The sequence below is a fragment of the Bombyx mandarina genome, chromosome 23 (assembly GCF_030267445.1).
Source record: "Bombyx mandarina strain Sakado chromosome 23, ASM3026744v2".
In the NCBI taxonomy this organism is placed as follows: Eukaryota; Metazoa; Arthropoda; class Insecta; order Lepidoptera; family Bombycidae; genus Bombyx; species Bombyx mandarina.
In genome coordinates this window covers 1,359,328-1,386,500 of record NC_143229.1, presented here as the reverse complement: position 1 = coordinate 1,386,500, position 27,173 = coordinate 1,359,328, and the positions used below count along the sequence as shown (strand labels likewise).

At 37.5% G+C, this 27,173-nt stretch overlaps 3 protein-coding genes across 5 annotated transcripts in view; 1 reads left to right on the top strand and 2 right to left on the bottom strand.

Moving 5' to 3' along the window:
- Positions 1–27,173, top strand: part of gogo (thrombospondin-1 like protein golden goal) — a 253,296-nt gene that overhangs the window by 44,502 nt on the left and 181,621 nt on the right. For all 3 annotated transcript variants that reach the window (XM_089737383.1, XM_089737382.1, XM_089737381.1), the window contains exon 2: positions 4,672–4,705. The gene's annotated coding sequence lies outside the window, so the exon portion shown is untranslated. The remainder of the gene's footprint in view (positions 1–4,671; positions 4,706–27,173) is intronic.
- On the bottom strand, positions 7,305–18,145 carry LOC114252018 (juvenile hormone esterase-like). Its single transcript, XM_028186491.2, has 3 exons — positions 17,635–18,145; positions 9,383–10,683; positions 7,305–7,867 (listed from the first exon to the last, which is right to left on the bottom strand). Exons 1-3 carry the CDS (start codon positions 17,761–17,763, stop codon positions 7,693–7,695), a joined length of 1,605 nt encoding a protein of 534 aa, XP_028042292.2. The 5' UTR covers positions 17,764–18,145; the 3' UTR covers positions 7,305–7,692.
- ae45 (alpha-esterase 45) lies at positions 18,773–24,318 on the bottom strand. The gene is made up of 4 exons (XM_028186487.2): positions 24,146–24,318; positions 22,528–22,681; positions 20,952–22,261; positions 18,773–19,797 (listed from the first exon to the last, which is right to left on the bottom strand). The coding sequence occupies exons 2-4, from the start codon at positions 22,657–22,659 to the stop codon at positions 19,632–19,634; spliced, it is 1,608 nt and encodes a 535-aa protein (XP_028042288.2). The 5' UTR covers positions 22,660–22,681; positions 24,146–24,318; the 3' UTR covers positions 18,773–19,631.

The following is a 27,173-nucleotide window of genomic DNA, read 5'->3' as shown; positions in this document are numbered from 1 at the left end:
AGCGTAATGTCGTTTGTATCTTTCTTATTCAAGTTTCGGTAGTTTGAGTTAAGACTAATTTAATTAATATTGTTACGCGCTGGGGTTCGGGATAAATAAAATTTCACCAAAGTACAACTTAAAACTGTATTCAGTGTACACTTGGAACACTTAAAATACTTCACAAACACTTTCAAATTCTGAATTCGCTTCTTTCGCTTCGCTTCAGGTGATCCGTTCGCTATTTCGTTGCGAGTAGTTCCCATTACTGACTGACTGCGTGCCATCCCGGCAACGCTTTTATAGCCGATACCACATCCCTAGAATTATCGATATTCCATACATCTCTAGTATTGTTTCCGCTATCTGGCAATAGATGTCGTTGTACTTCTCGAGCGTTCTAGGTGCTATTAGATCTTTCGATGTTCGTTCGACTATTCGGCGATAGACGGCGTTACTCTTACCTAACAATATGCTAAGCATCGGGCATATATCAAAATGTCTATTTCAGTTACAAATGCTACTCGCATTCTAAGTATTCAACGCGGATAACAAAAAGTTATCATACTTTATTTATTTATTTATTACCCTTCCTACCCTTACTTATTACCCACTACCGACCCGCTACCGACCCACTACCGACCCGCCCTCGCTTCGCTTCGGAAACATTAAAACACACATGAAACAAAAAAAAAAAAAAAAAAGGTAGCCTATGTTCATCAGGGACAATGTCGGCTTCTAATGGAAAAATAATTTTTCAAATCGGTCCAGTAGTTTCGGAGCCTATTCGAAACAAACAAACAAACAAATCTTTCCTCTTTATAATATTATTACCCATGTAAAATTTACATTGGCGGACTTAATGCCTAAGGCATTATCTATCAGTAAACCAAAGGTAGTGCAGAGAAAATAGTGGTAGGTGCAATGAAATTTATACTTTACTGCACTATTGTATCATCACTGGGATCATAATACTCGTTTACAACAATTATCGATTCATAGTATCACGTAGTATTTTTTACTTACTCTGTGACTATAGGTAATAATCGTTTCTCATTAATATCGTTAATTCTGCCTTTCGTTGCTTTTCTTCACCTAAAGTAAACAGTTATTTTAAAGTATTTTAATATTATTTTAAAATCAAGTTCATATTATGAGATCACATACATTTGTGACATAAACAACTAAATTTATGTAATACTTTCTGGTTTCAAAAATAGGAGGTGGTTCTAAATTCGGGTGGCTTTTTATGTTTAAAGGTTCTAAGATTTAATTTGTTTTTTTTTTGGTTATGAGTATTGATTTTAAAATGTAATACTTGCAGTCCAAGTTTGGGTATCGGTGGTCGATGACCCTCTCAATATTTCACGGTACATTTCGCTCCCCCGTAATATCGACTCGCCTTTGCGTGCATTTTGCGAGATCCCCACACTAAATGTATTGTTAGGGCTGCCAATACGTAATTAGGAATTTGTTTTTTTTGACTATTTTCATTTAAGCTTAACGGTGTTTTGCTATGAAGTTTTCCTTTTTTATTTTTCTAAGAGAGTCAAGTCTATCTGTTGTTAAGTAGTTCAGTTGTGGGGTCACAGATATAACAATCTGAATAGGGACTGCCTATCTTGAGATTGAGGTCGATTAGTTTGAAACAATGGCCAACGTACGTTATAAATTATAATTAGTATAGTACACCAGATCATGATAATATGGTATTGGCAGCAACAGATAGAATATAATCGAGAGAAGTCATCTGTGTGGTTTGAAGTGGGGATGGTCATACATCGTCACCGGGGGCGTACGCTCGTTGAGGTATTTAAAAATGGAATAAAGAAAAAACACGTGTGGCACTCGGGGACTGCCGCGGTAAAGCTATTGCATAGCATTTTTTATCAACTTATGCAATATATGAGACAATAATAATTTAATATTAAAACAATAACAACATAAGACTACGCTATATTTATAAACATTAACAAAAGCAAAACATTAGCTGTCCCCTTCACACTCATAAGCTATACTGCGCGAGAGAGAGATGGGCAGACTTTTCATGATGCGCATGCAGTGCGACGTCACGCCGCGCGCTTATTCACAAACACTACACAAGCGCAATGTGCGAATGTGTTGAACGCGAGCTACATAGTAGGCGGAGTGGGGGTGTTAGGTTTTATTTTCGTTACGGAATTTATTGATTCGGTCGCTGCGCTCAAAGTCCGCGATAAAAGCTCTGCAATAGCTTATAAGTAAAAATAAATAAATTACAACTGTTCATTGAGTATTGTATTAGTGTCAACCCTATCCAGCTGTAGTTGTTCGACACAGTGAGTCGTTCTTCGGTTGTTTTTCTTTTAGTTTTATGAAGATTGGTAACGCCACCCCGTGATCACCTCCCGACTTAATCTATCAGTTTAGAAGACCGTAACACGTGAAGAAGATAGAAGTATAGAAGATATAAGTTCTGCGGTCCGACAAAACACGTTGACGTTGCAGTTTTATGTGTTAGTCATTAATTTGAGTTGGTTTTTTGTTAGTTATGACGGCAGACAAACGTGTTTTTGTGAACGCCGGTCATTGTTATTATGTTGTGGTTAGTAAATAAGACTTATTTTATGTGTATGCTTTGAGAAGTTAGAATGCTGTATTTTTATTAACATATTTTTATAATGTCGTGCATTTTTTCTTTCCCTAACTATTTAGTGGTAGCCTAAGGGGCTACGCCAGGACGGGTAGGTGAGCTCACGGGTGGTTGGACGAGCTCATAGACCACCTGGTGTTAAATGGTTACGGAGCCCATAGACATCTACAACGTAAATGCGCCACCCACCTTGACATATAAGTTCTAAGGTCTCAGTATAGTTACAGCGGCTGCCCCACCCTTCGAACCGAAACGCATTACTGCTTCACAGCAGAAATAGGCAGGGTGGTAGCACCTACCCGTGCGGAATCACAAGTAATTACCATCAGTAATTACGCAAATTATAATTTTGCGGATTTGCTTTTTATTAGGTACGCGATGTTATTCCTTCACCGTGAAAGTCAATCGTGAACATTGGTTATGTACGTATTTCATTAGACAAAATTGGTACCCGCCTGCGGGATTCTAACACCGGTGTATCGCTAGATTGGAATGCACCGGACGTCTTATCCTTTAGGCCACGCCGACTACTTCAACCTGAGAGAAATTGTTTTAGGCTCTGCAAGCAACGGTCACCGGCCACCTCGATTACGACACAGAGGTTGACGAGCGAACTAACCCATAGACACAACCCACTGAATTTCTCGCCGGATCTTCTCAGCGAGTCACGATTCCAATCCGGCGGTAGGTTCTGCGAAGTCCTGCTCTTGCTAGGGCTAGTGCTAGCAAATTCTCTCAGGTGATGCTCGTGAGCTCAACTACCTGTTCACAAGAAGCTGGGATAGTCTTTTAGAATAGCAGCGAATAGGCACGGAAAAAAAAGTATTGTTGTTAAGTTCCTAACCCATTATCCATTACAGTGTTCAAAGTTACACAAACCTACTGCGCTCTTTAAAAAAATAACTCTCTCGTTTGTATGAAACGTTAACACGATTTTAAAACCTTACCACGGTTTTGAAATTTTTGATATGACTCCCGCCAAATACGAAAAAATGACATATCATAAAAATAAAAATAAAACATGAATTCGGCCATTAAGCGTTATCTATGGCGGGGACCATGGAGGGTCGAGTTATCTCGTAATATTTTTGAATTGTATTTTTTCACCATTACGTATATGCACAAGGATATAATGACATAAAGCCAGATAAAAAGATGTCTGTTAATGATAAAAGTAATTACTCAGGTAACTACGATAAAGAGAATGGCAAATAAAATTAACAGCTAATAATAAAACAACATTTCGTTGCTACGTTAATATGGAAAACAATTTTTTTTAAAACGTATTTAAATGTTTTTAAACCGTTTTCAAGATCATAATGATAGTTTTATGTTGTCTTCTGATATACGAACAAAAATACCACAAATTTGTGGAATATTCGAATCGAAACTGCTATTATTATATGGATATTACACATGTGTACATACAGTTTGCTAATTTGGCAAACCGAAACATCAAACAACCTATTCTTTCTTATTACCTACAAAAGCTTCTAAATTATTATAACGTATAGCAAAACCGCCTTTGTGCCGTACGCGATTAAGACTATTTAAGATCGGCGTGGGTGATTTGTGAAATGGAGTTACGACGTTCTGCACGGGAAATACGTGTGTGTTATTAGCCAGGGAGCGTGGGCTTGGCTACATAAATTCATTTGTGATATGGAACTTTGATTTAATTGACCTATCGGTCAGAGTTCGACGTTGCTAGGCAACTCATTATATTTTTACAAGTTTCAAGAGATCGAGTACCGGTTCTAAGAATAATAGGGAATTTAGTCAGAATTCACTGGTATTGTCGTTTGCATGCAATTAATAATAAGCCTTCCGATGTTTTAAATTGGGCAGCTTTTAGCAAATCCAGAGCCCGCGCTCGTCTGCCTATCCTGTTGAAATTGGAAAGGCCTCCGGGGCTACTAGTACACGTTCCTTCGAAAAATAGATATTCTAAGTTGCTGGTCCAAACTAATTAAAGAAATAGTCAATAGATTTAGGGATAAGAAATTTACCAACGATGTACATATTTTCGCTTTATATATAAATACATTTTTTTGTTCTAGGTTCTCAGTGGCTGTGTTTCCTGCATACATTTGGGTAAGAAAGTCTAACTATCGCAATCGGGTAATGTTCGTCCATTTATCAGTATTATCTTAATCACGATACTCCATATTACGATTATCATAATTCGACAAAAATAACATGCTGTTCTACAGTACTAGTAACTAGTACTCGGTCTGGTACCCGAACGATAAAAAGCCAACATATTTGTTTTAGACGCCACGTGTAAATCTGATTACTTAATTATTAGAGGCAGGACGTTTTTTGAACTTTAAAATAATCTAAGGGATAGTTTATTCAGAGCGCTCGCTCGGTGCACATGTCTTCTCAACGGGTCGCCATTCCGATCAGGTGGTAGATTCTGCGAACCACTGCTCTTGCTAGGGCTAGTGTTAACAAATTCTCTCAGGCTGAGCCCGTGAGCTTACCTACCCGTAGCTGGGATAGCCTCTAGGCTACCAGCGAATAAGTAAGGAAAAAAGTGCACATGTCGAATATCATTCTGTAAGGTTTATTTTAAAATAACTAAAATAAAATTTATCATGTTAAAATTTAGATAATTTTTGGATTGCCAAATAGCAACACTGTTGGTGGGAACAATGGCAGTAGTGGGGACGAGACATAATAAAAAAGGTGGTAGTCGGAAAAAACGCCAGAAAAATCTGTGTATTCTGTAGTGAGCACATGTCTAAAGATCATAGATTATACACTTAATATAGCTAAAGATTGTACAAGTGAAGTTACAAATAAAGTAGTACAGAATTAAGCGAACTATTGCAATCTGTGTATTTATTTTCTGGCTTTGGAAGCTAAGTCTACAGTTCAATGTTTTCTGTGTGCGTGTGAAATTCGATCTGTTAGACCTCTCCGCTGATATATACTTTTGACCGTTTTGGTTGAGGCATGCTTTTTCCGCTTCGAAACCGCGGTAGAAGTTCGCATTAATTTTCATTAAATCATAATGTGTACGACATATACATACGTCTGTATTGACAAAAAATGCTCCTTAAGCCATGTCGTTACAGCTCATTTTTCTCTAACAGCTCATACTATACCCTGCTAATAAGCGCTGTCGTTTTAGGCTTCGGCGCCGGTGTAACAGCAAAGATATTACCCCGTTTTACTACAAACATCGTATCTCACTAAAGCACTTTACAGAAATTTTAATTAAATACCTACGTGCTATGTGAGGTTGTGATCTAGGAATATCTGAGTTAATTACATCGGATATTGGGTTTACCTTACCTTGTAGATGTTAGTTTTAATAAGCATTTTCATATATTTTTTCTAATGCAACTGCAGGGATTCGCGTGACGGACAAGTTTGTTTGCTTTTTGTCTGAATATTTAATATTGATATATGTATGTATATACTAAAACTTTTTTTTTAAAGTCGTCTTGACCTTGTGTAGTGCATTCGTGTGTAGTTCACCAGGCAACGGTGTTCGAATCCCGCCGGCGGGTACCAGTTTTTCTAATGAAATACGTACTTAAGAAATCTTCACGATTGATTTCCACGGTGAAGGAATAGCATCATGTAATAAGAATCAAACCCGCAAAATTATAATTTGCGTAATTACTGGTGGTAGGACCTCTTGTGAGTCCGCGCGGGTAGGTACCACCACCCTGCCTATTTCTGCCGTGAAGCAGTAACGCGTTTCGTTTCGACGGGTGGGGCAGCCGTTGTACTTTAAAAACTGAGACACTAGTACTCATATGTATCATACTCATATGAACTCATGTATTTTCTACATGGATACCAAGTTTCAAGTCAATCGGATGCATGGTTCAGTAGTTATAACGAAACATCCGTAAAAACCACTGTAGATTTATATATAGTATAGATATTAATATTATATATAAACACAATCACCTGACTCGAAACTGGTATTTCCTATATTATGCGAATCAGAGCCGTATACCTATATATTAAATACGTTCTTTTTATTGCCTAGACGGATGCACGAGCTCACAGCCCACCGGGTGTTAAGTGGTTACTGGAGCCCATACACCTTTTTTTTTTTTGCCACCTTAACTGGTCCCGTGATAAGTTCGTAAAGAACTTGTGTTACAGGTACCAGATAACGGAAATAAATATAAGATTTTTATTATACACATACACATATTTAATATACGTCCATAACCTTGGAAAAGACATTTATATTTATCATACAAATATCTTCCCTTGGCGGGATTCGAACTCGCGACCCCCTTGTGTAGTGACCATGTCACTTACCACTACACCAGACGGCCGTTAACAACGCAAATGCGCCAGCCACCTTGAGATATAGTTCTAAGGTCTCAGTGTAGTTACAACGGCTGCCCCACCCTTCAAGCCGAAACGCATTATTGCTTCACGGTAGAAATACCCGCGCGGACTCACAAGAGGTCCTACCGCCAGTAATTACGCAAATAATAATTTTGCGGGTTTGATTTTTATTACACGATGTTATTCCTTCACCGTGGAAGCCGATCGTGAACATTTCTTAAGTACATATTTCATTAGAAAAATTGGTACCTATCCATCTGCCGGATTCGAAAACCGGTGCATCGCTCAACACGAATGCACCGGACGACTTATCCTTTAGACCACGACCACTTCTAATTTCAGAGAATATAAAATAAAATCCAATAAATTTAATTTCTTGTGTTACATTATATTTATTAAGTACTTTATTATAGATGTCGCATACTAGTAGAATGTTATTCAGCTATTCGCTCAGTACCTAATTATAAAGGTTAAGGGTTCTGTAGTTTAAATTCCTTTACCCTGGATATGTGAACCTCACATCGCAGCAATGACGTTAAAGTTGTGGTCTATTTCAGTCAGCCATTTAAATATTTTCATTTCCGTATATGAGCATACGGTCCACCTGAGGGTGAGTGGTTACCGTTGCCCATGGACGTCAGCAATGCTAGGGGTAGAGCCAAGCCGCTGCTCACCGTTCAATTCTCTCCACATGACCTTACCCCTATGACCTTAGTTTAACCGTAATTTTAATGAATGCACATTAATTCAATTAGCTACCAGAAAATCCAATGAGGTAAATACTGTCTAAAGATATCATCCCAAAAATCAACTTGATCGCTTTCAGGTTTTTTAGCTGCCACCAGCTCATTGCCAATGTCCAGGTAATCTTGTGCTTCGACGGAATATGTAGCCCATTTGACACCCAAGTTATCCCCAGGGGTTGGATTTCTGAAATTAGTACAATTATTATTGTTCTAAATTACAGGAGACACAGATTATTTCCTTCGAAATGAATTCTCACTGAATCTTTGATGTTATTGTTAAAGTTGTTATGGAATTTGAATTAAAATAGTAGAGTAATTAGAACGTAGTAATTTCCTTGGATTTCGAGCTGTAGACAAAATTAAAGTTACTTTAGGCAGCGGCTTGGCTCTGCCCCTAGCATTGGTGAAGACCATGGGCGACGGTAACCACTCACCATCAGGTGGTCCGTATGCTCGTCTGCTTACAAGGGCAATAAAAAAAAAATTAATCTCGCTTTTTTATTTTCATTGTATTACTTTCGATGTTACGAATACTTTACATTTTTTGTCATTAGACTCGTTAGTCAGCTGTGAAGACTGTAAAAACATATTGTTGCTTTTACTCTAAAGCGCTCATTTCCCAAATGGTAGCGTCAAGTTTAATAGTGTCCGAAGTGGTATGCAGCAGCACAGGAATCCATGCTGGTAGCAAAACGTGCTTCAGTACGTGGAGGTCCAGGATATTGGAGTTTAAGCAGGACGTAAATATATTTCGGCTTTCAGTGGGTTGAATATTCAACAATCATAGGGAGTGAAATCACACAGAAAATATATTTGTAAGTATAATCATAATATACTGTTACGTCGTTAAGAGTAACGCCATCTATCGCCGAATAGTCGAAGGATCTAGTAGCACCTAGAACGCTCGAGAAGTACAATGCCATCTATTGTCAGATAGCGGAAACACAATACTAGATATGTGTGGAATATTCTCGATAATTTTAGGGATGTGGTATCGGCTACAAAAGCGTTGTGGAGAAGGCAGTAATTGGAACTACTCGAAGCTAAACAGCGAACGGATCACCTGAAGCGAAGCGGAACAAGAAATTTGAGAATTTTAAAGTGTTTGTTGAGTATTTTAAGTGTTCTAAGTGCTAATACAGTTTTAGTTGTTCTTTGGTGGAATTCTATTTATCCCGAACCCCAGCCCGTAATAATACTTATAAATAGGCATCATCGTCTTGGCCCTACTGCTCACGGTGGCCCTTAGCCTGTTCTAGTATGTCTCTCCAGACTACTCTGTTCAGAACTTTCTCCTTCCAGTTCCTGACACCGATAGCTTTCAGGTCGTGCTCTACGCCATCTAACCATCGGAGTTTGGGCCTGCCACGACTTCTCCAGCCCTCTGGCTTGCCATATACTAGTTACTTATAAATAGTGTGTGTGTATAAAACAGTATATTTTTATATTATTATCACTTAATACTGTTACTGGTTGGGAGGGAGTTGTGAGTGAATCAAAACCACATAACGGAATTTGCAGGCCACGCGGGCAAGAAGGGACTCGATTTTGTTGACCACATTTTAAAGAAAAGAAACGAAACAGTTTCCTAGTTTCCTTCATTGATTGGTAGTAAAATGTACTTCCCTCAAACAAGTCTAATTACTTCGAGCGAAGCATGAACGTGTTATCGCAAAAAATGAAAGAACAACCAGCTCACCCATATTTGGCGAAGTTCGTCCATAGCTTTGTTACATTGTCGATTAATTTGAAAGCAGCGGAATCTACTCTAACTTTCGGAGCCGGCATGGATGGGAAAATATAAAAAATATCGTCGCCGTGACACGTCACAGGCCTGCCTCCGAGCACGTTGTCAATTTGCAACAAACGACTCAATACATTCCTTTCAGATTTACACGTGAACTTATATAAATATATATTGTTCTTGGATTTCGCGAGAAACTTTGCCTGAATCAAGACGTTGTAAATGAACATGTCAAAGCCTGCATATTTGACCAGACTCTCTAAATCGTCGCCAATATTCTTGTTCTTAAAATAGAATTGTTTAAATTTTCTACCGATCTCGAGCTGTTGTTTGATCGGAATGTTCAATGCGATTGGTTTTGGTACGAAATATTCGAGGTACATTTTCGCCAAATTTACGGCTTTTGTGATATCATTATCGTTTTCCAACAAAGCTATCAAGCCTTCGTCTTGATTGTATCCAATTATAACATCGACATTGTCCAATCTGCTGTTGAGGGCATCGATGATGTCGCCGTAAAAGAATCTTTCATTATCACCAAATTGTTTTTCATCTGTGACAGACAAACAAATTTCACTATCTTTTTGGGAGTGTATCACGGGCAATCCCACGTCCGCTAGTGATTCCAACGGTTGATTCATAAAGAATTCGTAAAGTTCCTTATCATTTTCCGAATCGAAACCCAATTTCTTGGCTAAAATTAGAGCTCTTTGACGAGGTTCGAAAGTTAATGCCCACCAACAAGTAATTGCACCACTTTGTATTATTGCTTTTTTGAAGAGTCCTTTTGACATCGGAGATATCAAGTGATAGCTGACACTAGTTCCTCCAGAACTTTCACCGAAAATTGTTATGTTTTCTGGATCGCCGCCGAAGTTTCCGATGTTCTTTTTGACCCAACGAAGAGCAGTGACTTGGTCTTTCATGCCAGCGTTACCTGGTATATCTTCGGTGTCCAAGCACAAGAAACCGAGGACTTCCAGTCTGTAGTTAAGCGTAACGAGAATAACCCCTTGTCTTAAAAGATATTCTGGTCCATAGAAGTCATCGTTACCACTACCGCATTTGTATGCACCTCCGTGAATCCAGACCATGACAGGAATTGGCCTGTCAGGTTTGACGTTTGGGGTGTAAACGTTTAGATAAAGACAGTCTTCGCTTCCATTGGATGGTACAAGCACGTTCTTTTGAAAACAGACTGGTCCAAATTTCTTCGCATTGCGGACTCCAGGCCATGGCTTAACGGGCTGCGGGGCCTGTAATTATGATAGAAACAGATTGAGATTGAAATTCGGTATAATTCACTCGGTATATCGATCAATTTACGGAGCGGCAGACATAATTATCATTATCAATACTTTATTTCAGTAAAAAAAATACCACAACATTTTGTTAGTAAGTAAATATAATCTGTGTTAGTGACTTAAAAACCTAACACAACTATCAGACTATGCATTACAATTTTTTCCTTCCAAGGGTCTGCTGCAAAGGCTGTTAATCAGCAGTCCCTCGGTCTTGCTCGATATGATGTTCAGAAGACTGTTGCCACTGTCACGCACTGGACGCAATAACGATGCACTTCTCTTCCGCATTATTTCAAAGAAATGATCGGTGTGAGATATCGCAAACATGGTGGATGCACCACAAAAGCGCGGCAGTGACAACATCAAATCAAAACTACTTTACTACTACTTTATGGTTTACTGTCGCGTTTATTTTAGACGCTTCAAATAGTTTATAGTTTACGTGTCACGGACAGCCAAATGGCTCTTTTCGTTTAGCTTCATAGAAGATTGTAACTATACTTGAGACCTTAGAACTTATATCTCAAGGTGGATGGCACATTTACGTTGTAGATGTCTATGGGCTCCAGTAACCACTTAATACCGGGTGGGCTGTGAGCTCGTCCACACATCAAAGCAATAAATAAAAAACTTTACTGTTAGGGGCATGTTTTTATTTTTCTTATCGCTAAGATGGAGGGGCTCACTCAAGGACCTAGTGTTAAGTGGTCACCGGAACCCATAGACCATAGGCCGTCTTGAGACATAAGTTATAAGTCATTAGTTATCTCCGTTTTTACTATGCAACGGTAGCTCCAGCCTTCAAACCGCAACCCATTCCTGCTTCACGGCAGAAATAGGGAGAATGGTGACACCTACCCATGCGGGTTCACAAGACGTCCTATTACCAGTTATAGATTCAATTAAATCACTCATAGTATAATTAAGTAATTCGCTTAAACAGTTTCTCCCAATATTTTTTCTTACTTACATTAAATTAACTAACTAACACCTTGTTTCAGCAGTGAGCAATGTAGTGAGTATTTCTCAGTCGAAAACAGTTAGCTTGACGAAAATGCTCACAGGTGCTACCTGGCACACTGACCTCTATGAAACCTATACGTTGACATCTATGTTATTAATCCTGCGACTCAAAATTCTAGTCACATATTTTATATTTTTTTAAATTTAAGTTCTAAATGTCGGAGCCAAATATGTGGTTTTTACAATATTAGTAAACATTTTTTTTGTGCTTTTAGGTGTTGATATTTACATGGTAATTTTAATAATATTTCATTGATTCTATGTATATATTATCATGTTTCTGTAATAAATTATTTAAATTAAATTTATTATTTTCATATTTATCTTCATACTAGCGACCCGCCCTCGCTTCGCTTCGGAAACATTAAAACACACATGAAACCAAAAAAATAAAAGAAAATTTTTTTTTTTAAAAGTAGCCTATGTTCATCAGGGACAATGTCGGCTTCTAATGGTAAAATAATTTTTCAAATCGGTCCAGTAGTTTCGGAGCCTATTCGAAACAAACAAATCTTTCCTCTTTATAATATTAGTATAGATATAGATTATCGATGTTGTACAGTTTTGGTGACGTGACGTGATAAAAGTATTGATTGATAAAGATATTTGATAAAGAGACTTGTAAAATAAAAGTTTTATAAAAATAATTGATTTAAGGACATATTCATTTGTGATTTAATAATTTGCCCTGTTTTCTTGTATACAGTGCTTGACTTTGACTTTGACGATATTTAATTATTCGTTAAGATAACATTCACCATATCGACGCACGCTTGAAAGGCAAACGTGACTAAGCGACAATGCGTGTACTTTAGAGTAGACTAATTTAAAGTTGAAATACCTGAAAAAAAAATCTATTTTAACGAATCTAGCTGTAGGATTGAAATGATTTTACTAGACTTACAAATATATATTTTTTGCGCATCGAATATGGTTATTGCCTATCGTCTATACTAATATTATAAAGAGGAAAGATTTGTTTGTTTGTTTGTTTCGAATAGGCTCCGAAACTACTGGACCGATTTGAAAAATTCTTTTTCCATTAGAAGCCGACATTGTCCCTGATGAACATAGGCTACTTTTTTTATTTTTTTATTTTTTTTTATTTTTTTGTTTCATGTGTGTTTTAATGTTTCCGAAGCGAAGCGAGGGCGGGTCGCTAGTTTATGTATAAAGCAGTTATTGTCGCTTAGTCACGTTTGCCTTTCAAGCGTCAATATTAAATACACGTAATCGTGCATAACATAAGTGCGTTAAATGATACAATTTCCTAATGTAAGATGCGGCCTCCAAGTTTTTTTTTTATTGTTTATATGGTTGGACGAACTTACAGCCCACCTGGTGTTAAGTGGTTACAGGAGCCCATAGACATCTACAACGTAAATGCCGCCACCCACCTTGAGATAGGAGTGGGTAATATCGGTTTTGCCGCGTATCGAATCGTATCTATATATCGAGGATCAATATCGGATATTGAATCTATATATTTTCTGAATCTATATATTGATAGACTAGCGACCCGCCCTCGCTTCGCTTCGGAAACATTAAAACACACATGAAACCAAAAGAAAAAAAGAAAAAAAAATTAAAAAAAGTAGCCTATGTTCATCAGGGACAATGTCGGCTTCTAATGGAAAAAGAATTTTTCAAATCGGTCCAGTAGTTTCGGAGCCTATTCGAAACAAACAAACAAACAAATCTTTCCTCTCTATAATATTATCTATATATTGATAGATGCTAGTAGATTTTCTCGATTCATGATATTTGAGATTTGAAACGATACGCTGATATAATATCGTAGTAGATATAGATTTAAGTCTACGTTATACGGTTGGTTTTCTGATATCAATTTATAATATGATCTTAAAGTAATAAAAAGAACATGAAAATAAAAATATCAAAAAAACTTTCCTTCATGCTTTTACCAGGCTTAGGACTGGCTACATTATTTTCAGTTTTTAGTAATTTGTGTCTTAATTTAAAATTACAAAATATACCAAAATAGTGTAGATTTCAAAAGTTTAATACAAACACAAGAAATAAACTCAATTATTTGGATTCAACTAAAAATAGAAAAATGTGTACTTTAAAAATCAAACACAAAAAACTTTTAAGTATTTATAAACACTTGTCCAAAAATTCTAGTTCAAGGTCAAAGCGCGTGAAATTAAATTCAACGATGCAAATAGGCTATACTGCATTCAAGTTAGGGTCGAAAGTTGAAACTTCTTTCCTTAATTGTATCCTGCTGATACGCTAAGAATAATCTACAGACATATGGACTTAAATATAAGGTTTACAATTGTATGGATAATGCCTGTTTCTGTTTCATTCATCACATGATATCCCTATTGTGCGCTCACTCACTCTGGCCGATTCGATACGAACCAAACGAGTATTGCTGATATTAACGAATCGGTACGATATGCCGATGCGCATCACATCGAGCAATATCGTGTATCGGCTGATATCGATATATAGATTTCGTGCGGGGCGATATCGGATTCAACGATATTGCTGCGATATATAGATATTGAATCTATATACGATTTATATCACCCACTCCTACCTTGAGATATGAGTTCTAAGGTCTCAGTATAGTTACAACGGCTGCCCCACCCTTCAAACCGAAACGCATTACTGCTTCACGGCAGAAATAGGCGGGATGGTGGTACCTACAAACAAATTACTACTTAACAAATGTTCACGATTGACTTCCACGGTGAAGGAATAACATCGTGTAATAAAAATCAAACCCGCAAAATTATAATTTGCGTAATCACTGGTGGTAGGACCTCTTGTGAGTCCGCGGGGTAGGTACCACCACCCTGCCTATTTCTGCCGTGAAGTAGTAATGCGTTTCGGTTTGAAGGGTAGGGCAGCCGTTGTAACTATACTTGAGACCTTAGAACTTATATCTCAAGGTGGATGGCGCATTTACGTTGCAGATGTTTAAGGGCTCCAATAACCACTTAACACCAGGGGGGCTGTGAGCTCGTCCACCCATCTAAGCAATAAAAAAAAACGTATATATATAAACATTTATAAGTATATTTATCACTCTCTGGTACCCATAACACAGGTAATCTTAAATTGGGGCCGGAATGACCTTGCGTGATTTGTAGCCATTTATTATCATTATTACGAGTAACTATATAATTAACAACATACATGTGTACAAGGTAAAATATTTATAATACTGTAGGTAGATAAAAACATACCAGACTTTTGTTTTTTTGTCTGACGCAAATGAGTTACTGTAGCTGTATATAATAAACTCTTAGTTGAAAAGGTAATGATGTACTTAATAAAAGGTTTCTAGTAATATTCAAAGCGAATTCTAACTATTATTTGTCGTTTTATGCCTACCGCAGTGTAGTCAAATCAAATCAAATCAAATAAAAAAAAAAATATTTCAACATAAATGAAAGTACATACTTGTTGAACGTCAAAAAGAACTACCGCCAATTCACAAAAACTAGTCTCCGCCCTGAGAAGGACTGGCAAGAAATTCAGCAGGCATATTGTATTTTTACAATGAGTATTTTAACGTAACAATTATTGCAATATTGAAATGCCCGGAGCGAGCGGAGTATTCGCAAGCCTCGTTTGAAGAAAGGCATGTCATATTAACGCGGACGAACTCCACTGCGGTGGCGGGAAGTGCGATGGTAATACCGAGATAACGGGACCATCTTTAACGTTACGTTCCCTAACAAGTCGTCTTGGCCTAAAGGATAAGACGTCCGGTGCATTCGTATCTAGCGATGCACCGGTGTTCGAATCCCGCAGGCGGTACGAAGAGCATAGTGTAATAAAAATCAAACCCGCTAAATTATAATTTTGCGTAATTACCGGTAGTAGGACCTATTGTGAATCCGCACGGGTAGGTACCATCACCCCGCCTATTTCTGCCGTAAAGCAGTAATGCGTTTCGGTTTGAAGGGCGGGGCAGCCTTTGTAACTATACTGGGACCTTAGAACTCATATCTCAAGGTGGGTGGCAGCATTTACGTTGTAGATGTCTATGGGCTCCAGTAACCATTTAATATCGGGTGGGCCGTGAGCTCATCTACCTATATAAGCAATAAAAAAAAATTAGCTCAATTTTGCGAATGAGAAGTTATACCTACAATCGTTTTGGCGGTGTAATAAAAGGCCGATTAATCCATTTGCAGATCTAAACATAAATATATGCAAAATAAGTTATGCAGACCGCATCGCCTTAGTTGTGCCCTCTCATTATTGATGTTTACAGACGATGAGAACTACTCAAGTGAACCGTATGCTCGTGTATTTACAGTTTTTTTTTCTTTCCCTACCTATGCTGATAGTCTTGAGAAGCTATTTCAGCTTCTCTTTGACGTGTAGGTGAGCTCACGGAGCCCAAAACGGGAGTGTTGCTAACATTGGCCCTAGCAAGAGCATAGCTTCGCAAAATCTACCACCTGACTGGAAACGCGACCAATTGAGAAGATCCGGCGAGAAATTCAGTGGAAAATTTACAGTAGTAATATTTATTTTCATCAGTAAACAAGCATAGACAAATTCAAGGGACGACGGTATCGCTAAAAGCTATCTCTTCTATAAATACATTTAGAGATTGAAGTGTACTAGAGGTCCCGCAGTAGTCGAAATTCGACTATAATTAATTGGAATTGTAAGCTTGTACACTATTATTATTGTATTTTATACTCACACTATAATCACAAATTTCGCCAAGTCTACACTATAAAAAATATTAACTAAGACAAACAAAACTTTGACAATAAATAGTATGCATGCATGCATGCGTGTGTGCGTCAAATACATGGTATATATGTAGTGTGTGTAATATTTTCTTTATTGATTTAGGCCTTGTCCGCACAGAGATATTTCACCGCGCGATTTTTTTCTCGTAATTCTGTAACACGTTTAATATTATAGGAGTATCCGCCCTGGCGGTAAAAAAATCGCGCCGAAAAAAAATCTGTGACTTGATGCAAATTGAACGCGAAGCGGTGCGATTTATTTCCGCGCGAATATTTTGTACCGTATACATCGATATATTGGTAATATATCCGTATATACTATGTACAAAGTAAGTATGGCTATGTTCGCACTGTGGAATAAAATTCGCGCGTTTCGTTCAGTCGTGCAACGTCGCTATTGAAAAGATGTCGCGCGCTTCTTCTCCCGCCCGATCGGCAGACGTGTAAGAAAATGATGAGATTGATATGGAGCAACTAACTTTTTGCTGTATTTTCGCAACTCTTGATATTTTATGTAGAAAAATCCTTTCATGGGTCTCAATGCCGTAAGTGGGTGAATCCAATGCTCATGATATCTTTTGATACGTCTGTTACGCCGCCTTAGCATTAGATAAATTAAAATGTTTGTTCAGTTGTCCATTTTACACGTGTGTCTCAGCCGAGAACTGAATTAAACTGACGAAAATAGTACGAAATTTTATTCGCAGTGCGTACTAGGTGCAATTCCGATCGCGGATTTAATACACGCGAATAAAAACCTCACGGTGAAATATCGCTGTGCAGACAGGCCCTTAATGTATCTTTTATGCATTACTTTAAAAAAATATTAGCATTGTGCACTTCTTCTCTATATTCTCTATAAGTGTGGAAAATTTCATACTCCTCCGTCCGCGCAATTTTCGTAAAAAGGGATACAAAGTTTTTGCTTCACGTATTAATGTATAGATAATATTGTATTTTGATAATTTTTAAAAATCGATTTTATGAATGTTGCTAGTGTTGACGTCATTTAGATACAATCTGTCTATGCCACAGAAATATTAATACATTCATTAAGTGCGAATTTTCAATACTACCATGATTTCTTTGCACAAGTTTTAAGATCTCAAAGCATCAACCTTTCACTCACCTTGAACCTAAGATTTCCCACAGGCGGCTCCGCGTAAGGTATTCCCTTGAAACTGTAGAATGTTCCTCCGTATTCATTCTTAACAAGCTCTCCTTCTAACAGACCTTCGCTTACGGAAACCACAACCATTCTTGTTATCAAAAATAATACAGTGACGAACTTAATCTGACGCGGAAACGTGTGGATGTATGAATATATAGACGATGACTGATGAAATTGTATCCTAAGTGCATGCGTAATATCTACTGTATCTAATTGACTGTACCCATATGATAATGATATGATGATGTTCGGAAGATTAAAGATTTTCTGTTGTAACTGGAAAATTAATGTGTTAATTATAATTCAAATTAAATTTCGATAATACTACGCATTTTTCTTTTATTGAACTTTTTTTAGTAGTACATAACATAAGCAATAATACGAAGTTAGGTACATTAGCATATTGGAATTTATGATAATTATGTAAAGTACATTTAAAGTCATTTGTATCAGTCTTACTTTCATCAATCATTTAATTATTTGTGGAGTTTGATTGATTTGCTGGTACAGTAGATAGCGCCTAGGGTCGTGGGTTCGATTCCCACATCGGGTAAACATTGTGTGATGAGCAGATTTATTTGCTCTTTGTTTGGGTGTTTATTACATATGTATATGTTTAAAAGTAGTATATATATGTATGTTTATCTGTCTCTGGAATTCGTAACACAGAGAATCCTAAATTAGGGTCGGATGACCGTGCGTGATTTGTTCCCAGTTATTATTCTTATTATTATTATTGAATTCGTCGGGGCCCAAATAATAAGAATTTAATTTTAAAAGGTTTACTGGTGGTAGGACCTTTTGTGAGTCCGGGCGGGTAGGTACCACCACCCTGCCTATTTCTGCCGTGAAGCAGTAATGCGTTTCAATTTGAAGGGTGGAGCAGCCGTTGTCACTTTACCTTAGAACTTATATCTCAAGGTGGGTGGCGCATTTAGGTCGTAGATGTTTATAGGCTTCAGTAACCACTTAACACTAGGTGAGCTGTGAGCTCGTCCACCCATCTAAGCATAAAAAAAAAGTTTATTTTCAATTACAAATTTACATTCTGATTATAGTTGTGTTCGCCGGGGTTCGGGATAAATAAAACTAAATATTGGTCGGAAGCATATGAAATGTCATATACACTATAATGCATAATATAATTAACATATTTTCTGAAGATCCGCAAATAAATAATCATTTGCTAATAAAATATAGATATTTACAGTTTTAAGTTCAATATTAATAGACCCGCAATGTAGGACAAAGGTAGTTGACGGATGCTTTCCACGTACGCGAACGTTGACCCTGTACGTCAAGTCATTTCCATTTGTGTTACATCGCGCGTTTCTATTAACAGCCTCATCAAATAGCTTTGTTTTTGGTAACGATGCTTTGACTTCGGCCACTTGTGTATATCAGATTGAATATTTTTCCTGTTTTAAAAGCTTATTGTCACAGGTGTATACCGCAAATATGTATTGTTTATTTTCGACGTTGGCAAGCCTTATTATCAAAAGCAATAATTTAAAAGAATTTATAAGACGAGGTAATTAAAATTCATTTTAAACGAAATAATTAATAATTTTAATATCCAACATGTTTATTCTCATTTGAAAATGTACAAGTTCAGTTTCTGTCTTAATAAATTACCTATTTCTTTCTCCTTCCCAGTAGACAAGTACTGTTGTGTATTATTAATATTTTTAAAAACATCGCGAGAGTTAGGTAATGTCGATTTGGTAAAAAAAAATCAACTTATCTAATATTAGTTTGTAATTATAATTAGTTTTACTGTACTTATTGTAGACGCTACCATTTTTAGAATGAAACTTATTTAATAAAATCGATCGAAAAGTCCGTTTTAAGTCGAAATAACAATTAAAAGAACAGAAATACTATCCTAGGTCTTCGCTGAAACTAGACACGATACTTTGTTTTTGAGGTCCACAATTATTAGGCCCAAATTTCTTTTAGAATTCTAGACCGGCATCTTCATATACTTTTTTCCAGAAGTCGACTGTCTGTCTGTAGTTATCCAGTCCAATGGTGAGCTCATCTCCGATGTCGCAGTATTTTCTTGTCTCTTTGTTGTATTCCGGCCACTTCACTCCCAGAGATGTGTCCGGTGTTGGATTACTGGAGAAAAAAAAGAAGAAAACATGAAACGTTCCACAATCGACTCCAGGCTAGGAAAGAACACATATTAATCACTCGGTCAATGAGGTGATCGGATAAAAATGTTTAGAGATTACAATAGATCCTGATCACTGTCATCATCATTAAGTTTTATTTCAGCTTTCGTGAGCCTATTGTGAGCACGTACCGGTAGGTACTAACTGACATGCGTATTTTAATAAGTTTTCTCTTTTTAAGCCAGAAAGGTCATTTATGTCAATAGTCGGTTTGACTATTGACAATCATTCATGAGCTACTACTGTTACCACTTTCTGCCCTATCAATACCCCTGATGTTGGGGCTATCGCAAATGTGTTAAACAACATCTTCGTTGTTTATCTTGAACGTAGGATCTTCTATCTCTATGAGTATACTCAAATAGCGATCTCTAGTTCGTGTAATTTGTAATATTGTTTGTCGGCCATACAATCGCTATCTATGAATTGCACGGAATTGCAATTGTTCGGATCCGAACTGGGCGATGAAGCAACGTAATGCCGTCGTCGCCCGAAACATATTGTTTTGTCGAATTCCCCGGATTCACTCTCAGTGCTTTTAGGCCTCTCAAGCACTGATCACCGTCCTCGTCGAACTCATCGATCACTACGAAGAGTTCGACGATTGACCTAAGCCATAGACACAACCTCTGAGTTTCTCGAGGGATCTTGTCAACGGTTCGTGATTCCGATCCGATGATAGATTTGCGAAGCACTGCTCTTGATAGGATTAGTCTTAGCAAATTTTCTCAGGTTGAACCCCTGAGCTCATCAACCCGTCCGCGTGTATGCGGAATATCCTTTTAAGCCACCAGTGAATAGGTAAGGAAAAACATAGTCATCGTTTATTTTTATGAACAGTATCTTCACCTAACTTTTTCATTCTCATTGCTATTGGCGTGTGTTTCGTTTATACTATTTCCTACCAAGTAAGCACATAATAGCTGTTCTGAAAGTTGAGATTGTCCGAGGCTACTGAAACTTCGACTTAAACTCAAGGAAGTATTTTCATTGGAGTATGTATAGTCTCAAGTTAAATTTAATTCGTTGTGTAATCTTTGGTAATCACTTATTAACATAGTGCTTGAAAAAATAAAACAAACATGAAATGCAACCTACCCAAATTTCGCAAAATTGGTAAAAATTGTGCAAGCCAGATTAATTAAACGATATTCCCTGCTCGTTGTCCCAATCTTCAAGTCCAATTTTTTGGCGTCAAACAGATACATCAAATCTTCCAAATGCGAGGCCCCAGTTATCTTGTAATTAGAACCGGCCGCACCATACACATTTCGATTTGAAAACATCGAAAATTTGTACATGAAAACTTTCGTATTAATTAGATCCGACAATTTACCCGCAAATCTGTGAATGGGATATATAAATCCACATTCGTTAACAAACGTGACAAATTCCCTCATAGATTCTAAATTAACCTTTTTATTGCCGAAATAAAAATGACGTATTCTGTCAGATATTTCTAAGACTTTATCTGGTGTCGCCTTAATTGTTATCAACCTAGGTGCGAACAAATCGATGTACTTATTGTACAAATGCACTAGATGTTTCTCTAAAAACGTTATTCCTATTATTGCTTCTTCATTTGTGAAACCTAATAGCATATCTACATCATTAATATTTCCATGTTTAAGGACTTCAATTGGTTCACGTGCCAAAAAGTGTTCTTGACCAAAATCTTTTTCGACAACTGGCGTGAAATGATAAAATTTGAGCATATTTTTGTGTAGTTCTTCCATTGTTATTATGTTAGGATCTGTATTGACTAATTTCTCTACTGGAACGTTTTGTAGATATTCGAGTAATTCATCTGGATTCTCGGTTTCAATTCCCAAAAGCTGTCCAAGTTTGAACGCTCTTCTTCTTGGTTCGAATGCTATGGACCAATCACAGAATAGGACCCCGCTCATCGAAATCACTCTTTTAAACAAGCCTTTTGACATTGGCGATATGACGTGGAAAGATGTAGACGCCCCACCGGCACTTTCACCAAACACAGTAATGTTATCTGGATCTCCACTAAAACTAGAAATATTCTCTTTAACCCACTTTAAAGCAGCTACTTGGTCTTTCATACCAGCATTTCCTGGCACTTCTTCAGTGTCCAAGCAAAGGAATCCTAATGCGTCAAGTCTGTAATTAATCGTGACTAATACTATTCCGTGGGCTACAAGGAAGTCGGGTCCATAATTATCAACGTTTCCTGAGCCACTCTTGTAACCACCTCCATGGATGAAGAACATGACTGGTAAGGGCGTCTCGGAATTGATTTCGGGCGTGTACACGTTTAAATAAAGACAATCTTCACTTCCTGGAATCAGGATTTCTGTGAAGATGTCCACTTGAGGGCATGCAGGTCCATGCTGTGTTGCTTTTTTGACTCCCTCCCAGGGCAGCGCTGGTCGTGGAGCCTGGAAATAATATTGAATTTTTTTATGTTAATATTTAAATTTTTAAGAATTTCAACGTGTAATCATATTATAATATTAGTTTTATTTAAATCAAGTCCGATATTTTTTTATTTGAACTATGAATTTGCGGTTTTCTCTGCAAACTTATTATTATGTTTACTAAGTTTGTTAAGTCATAGTAGATATTTTTAAAATGCCCTAGTCTCAGTCGACCTCGCCAATCCCGCCCAGTGAGAAAAGCGACACCGGCTTATTAACTTGGTTACCTTGAATCTGAGTTTTCCTAAGGGAGGTTCAGCATATGGAATACCCTTGAAGCTATAGTACTTTCTATCCCCGGTCACGGTCTCCAGCACCTCGCCTTCCAACCAGCCTTGCGTTACTTTTACTTTGACCATTTCAGGGATTAATGTCGGAATACTGAAATTTATTGTTACATATTTATTTATAACCAGCTGACCCGGCAGACTTTGTAGTGCCTCAATCGATAAATAAAAGACCTAAGCTTTAATTAATTCCTAGTATTTTCATATTTATCTACCTTTTAAACCTTCTCTGGATTTCCACAAATAATTCAAGACCAAAATTAGCCAAATCGGTCCTGCCATTCTCGAGTTTTAGCGAGATTAACTAACAGCAATATATAGATGGTGGTAGGACGTCTTGTGAGTCCGCACGGGTAGGTATTACCACCCTGCCTATTTCTACCGTGAAGCAGTAATGTGTTTCCTTTTGAAGGGCAGGGCAGCCGTCCCCCCCCCCCCCCCCCCCCCCCCCCCCCGGTGAAGGTCAAGGGGCGACCTGAGGAGGTAGAGGCAGCGCGACGCCCTACCAGCACTCTAGCGCGCTGCCAAGGAGTATCTATAATAGAGCAACCGGTTGGCGGTGTATCGCATCCCGACCCGGTGGGCTGATTCTGGTCCAGCGGGGTATTCCGGGACACCACTCATCCGGGTTCTGACCTTGGAGGGGATCGGACGCTTGGGCGAAAAGTGCAGGGGAATCCTCAAGTCCCACATAACCCGCGCGCCCCCTAGGCGCGGGGACTTCGTAGGAGGTTCGGTCCCCGGCCCGAAAAAAGGGCAGCCGTCGTACTGTTAAGTACCTTAGAACTAATGTCTCAAGGTGGGTGGCGGTATTTACGTTGTAGATGTGTATGAGCTCCGGTAACCTCTTAACATCAGGTGGGCCGTGAGCTCGTACACTTAACGAAGCAAAAAGTATATATATTACTATAGCTGTTATTACTAATTTAACAGGGCAGTCCAATCCACGGTCTACCTGGTGTAAACAAATTAGAACGCACTGGTCCAGCGGAGTATGTAGTAGCGGTTTAGTGGGTTACCGAAGTAATGAAGTCCACAGACTTCGTAGGAAAATTGACCCAACATCCAAACAAAAAGGAACCTACTAGATCTTAAAGTGAATGTAGTAATAACGAAAATGCAATAGCAAAAACAAGCTCGTTGATTTTATTTAAATGATTCTTCTCGAGTTGTGAATCATTTTGGAACCGAGACTGGAGTTAATATGCTCTGACATTCAATAAGTTTGTTATGAAGACATATAAGTTTAAATAGTATTGAATTTCGAATGTATATTTAGAAAATTACAATTTATAGTTCCCTATTTTTTATTATTCTAGATTATTCTATTACTTAAAGATATAACGATTTAGAATCTTTTTCTTTTTTGTATGTCAACAGATTTTGTTTTACTTAGAAGCTATTGATGGGTTTTAGTACCATTTAAAAAAACAACATCGAAAACAGTTTAAATCCCACTTTTAATGGAAAAAAAAAATTAAATTGAAAACAAGAGACATTAAATAACAGGTTTTTATTTATTGATAATAGGTATCGATTCGAAAAAACAAATACTTACATGTAAATTTCGTCGTTACTCCCTCGTGATACGGCTTAAATTCGTTGATGATTGTATAATTAATTGGGTACAATTTTAAATCGTCTTAAATACTTGTTTTTTGCTTAGACACGTCATGCGTCAGTTCCAACAACTGACGTGACGTTACTGGCTGTTGAAAGTTGAAACTCCACTAACGCTACAATTATTACTGTTTGTGGCTTAAACTGGAATTCCTCAAGGCCGGCAACAGCTTGACACTGATTGTTTGTTTGTTTTTTTCAAATTTTATGATCTGGAAACGTGACGTTCATTTGACCCTACTAGTAAAAAATAAAAGAAATTTTGTTGCTTGTTATGGACTGCGAAGCTTATCTAGTATTTATTTAGTAGTAGTCAGATTAATTTATATAGTAATTACTATGAGCAATAAACATTCATTTGTTGTGGCATTCTTTAATATTAACTACTAGTTGTTTCTTGCTTCTTCGCCCGTACTGTACTGTAAGATTATCAGTTTCACGAGGGAATAAGATGCATTTTCGGGACAAAAGGTAAATCTTGTTGTTCTCTTCTTCTTCTTCTTCTTCTTTGTTTTCACATTATCCCACTAGGTGAGGTCGGCAAAGCGAGTTTTTCTATTCCATTCTCCTCTATCAGCCGTCATCTCGAACGAATCAGCCGAACACTCACTTCTCTTTCTCTCATTCACACACTCCATCCATGTCTTCTTCAGTCGAGCTCTTCCACCGACTACCATTTCCATACATCTCCTAGTCACATGCATCTCGTCTTTATGCGTTACGTACCACGCTAACCGTCTGCTTTTTAATTTATCAATCACTGAGGCTACTTTAACACTTCCTCTGATATACTCATTCCTTATCTTGTCCATTCTTGTCATTCCACTCATCCATCTCAACATTCCCATCTCTGCCGCATGCACTCCTCTTTTCTCTTCTCTTTCGTCTTCTATCACATCTAGATTGTGGGGCTAACACTGGACACTAACAACATTAATAATCAAATCATCTTTCACTATTTTCACTAGCATCGGCCTATCATTCACTCGTCTTACATCCGTCACACATTTTGCAACTCACTCTTTAGTAGAATGCCAACGGAAGAAAGTATGGAGTGCTTTCGCTCTCACTATATAAGAATTTATATCCTTCTCCGATTTGTCTAGCTCGTGATCCTTTCCACTTCTTCTCTTGCAAACATGCCACATTTAGGCTTCGTTTCTTACATACATCCGCTATTTTCCTTGCCCTTCCAATTATTTGTCTCTACATTCCAACTAGCATTCTTCATTCTTACCTCACGAACTCACTTTTTACGTCGCACCCGTTCCTGATGCGACAACCCTAACCCATTGCCCGCTACCACTCGGGTAGGGCCCTGGATGTATGCGCTTAAATCCCAATGGCGCCTTTTACGACACCCCTGGGTTGGTAAGATGGCGGAACTATTCTTAACCAGGTCCGCACGGGTCATGTCATTCTCTTGACCTAAAACTATAACTTTAAAAAAATTATATCGCTCAGTTTCTCCGTTGAAAGAACGGTAAACACACTTTCACATTTTATTATTAATAGGTATGGATTTGGGCATTAGTATGGCAATGGATTACTACATTGGAGTCCAGTTCTTTCTTTATAAAGTACACACAGTTTATTATTATTATTATTATTATTAACACTTTATTTCTGTTTCTTTTTTTTTTTAAACCATAACATTTTGTTAGTAATAATTACTTATAATCTATGTTAGTAACTTTAAAAAAAAATCTAACACATAACTATCATTATATAAATTTTATACCTTTTTTTTTTTCTCCTTCCAAGTGCCTACTGCAAAGGCTATTGATCAGCAGTCCCTCGATCTTGCTCGATATGATTCTTAAAAGACTGTTGCCACTGTCACGAACTCGACGCAATAACGATGCACTTCTCTTCCGCATTATTGCAAAGAAGTCATCGGTGTGAGATGTCGCAAACATTGTGGATGCACTACAAAAGCGCGACAGTGACAACATCATCCTATCATTATACTATTTAAATCAATAGTAGAAATGCTCAACCAAACCACTTTCAGCCCTAAACTTAGGTTGAGCTTTTAGCTCATTGGTATATCACTTGTAAACTTGTAATACGTTTTACAAGCAGCTAGAACTCACGGCCCGGACGGGGTCGAGATCGTGTGTCTAATATGTCACTTCAGGAAAAACGCACCCACCAAGAAGCAAGCAATCTGTTAAATGAAGGGATTACTAAGTTTTATGATTCCACAAAAAAAAGAAACGGCGCTATAAACAACAAATTACCAAATTATTATGCCTATTTCGTGTTTGTTAATATTTTGTGGACTTTGCTATTTGATTACTTTTAATCTCCAGTCCTAGAAGTTGATAAGATTAATTCGCATGACGTTGGTTTGTTTATGTTTTTTTTGTAAGCAACTAATTTCGATATACAAAAAGGACCATTTAAAATTTTAATTAGTTGTTCGAGGTCACAAACTAGACATGGCACACGAATGTCGGGATATGGAAACCAGCTCATAATTAAGTTACAAGTTAACATTGTTTGTATTTTAATTTCCTCTCTCTCGATCATCAAAATAATAGAAATTTATTAATTAAAAAATATCGTTGTAATTTAAGAGATGACACTTTTATTTCGAATGTGAAATATTTATCTTAGTTTAAATAGGAACAGACGCCAAGTCAAGAGCACGGCTTGGAAGGTAAGCGTTATGGATATTAGTAATGACATCGCCAATTCTAAACCCAATTCCCGTTATCTATTACTATATTGTTTTCCGGACGAATTATTACAACGAGATAAAAACCTTGAAATAAATAATTATAAATGATTGGTCTTTAGACGAGGCACAATTACTGAATTCAAACTAAATCAGAATTCAAACTCAGCCGGTTTTGGTTAAAATTATAATTTTTGCCTAACATAAACTTAGGCTCAGCTATAGGTCGCTTTATTTTAGGAAATCGATTTTAATAATAAGAATGTCTTTATTTCTCGAACAT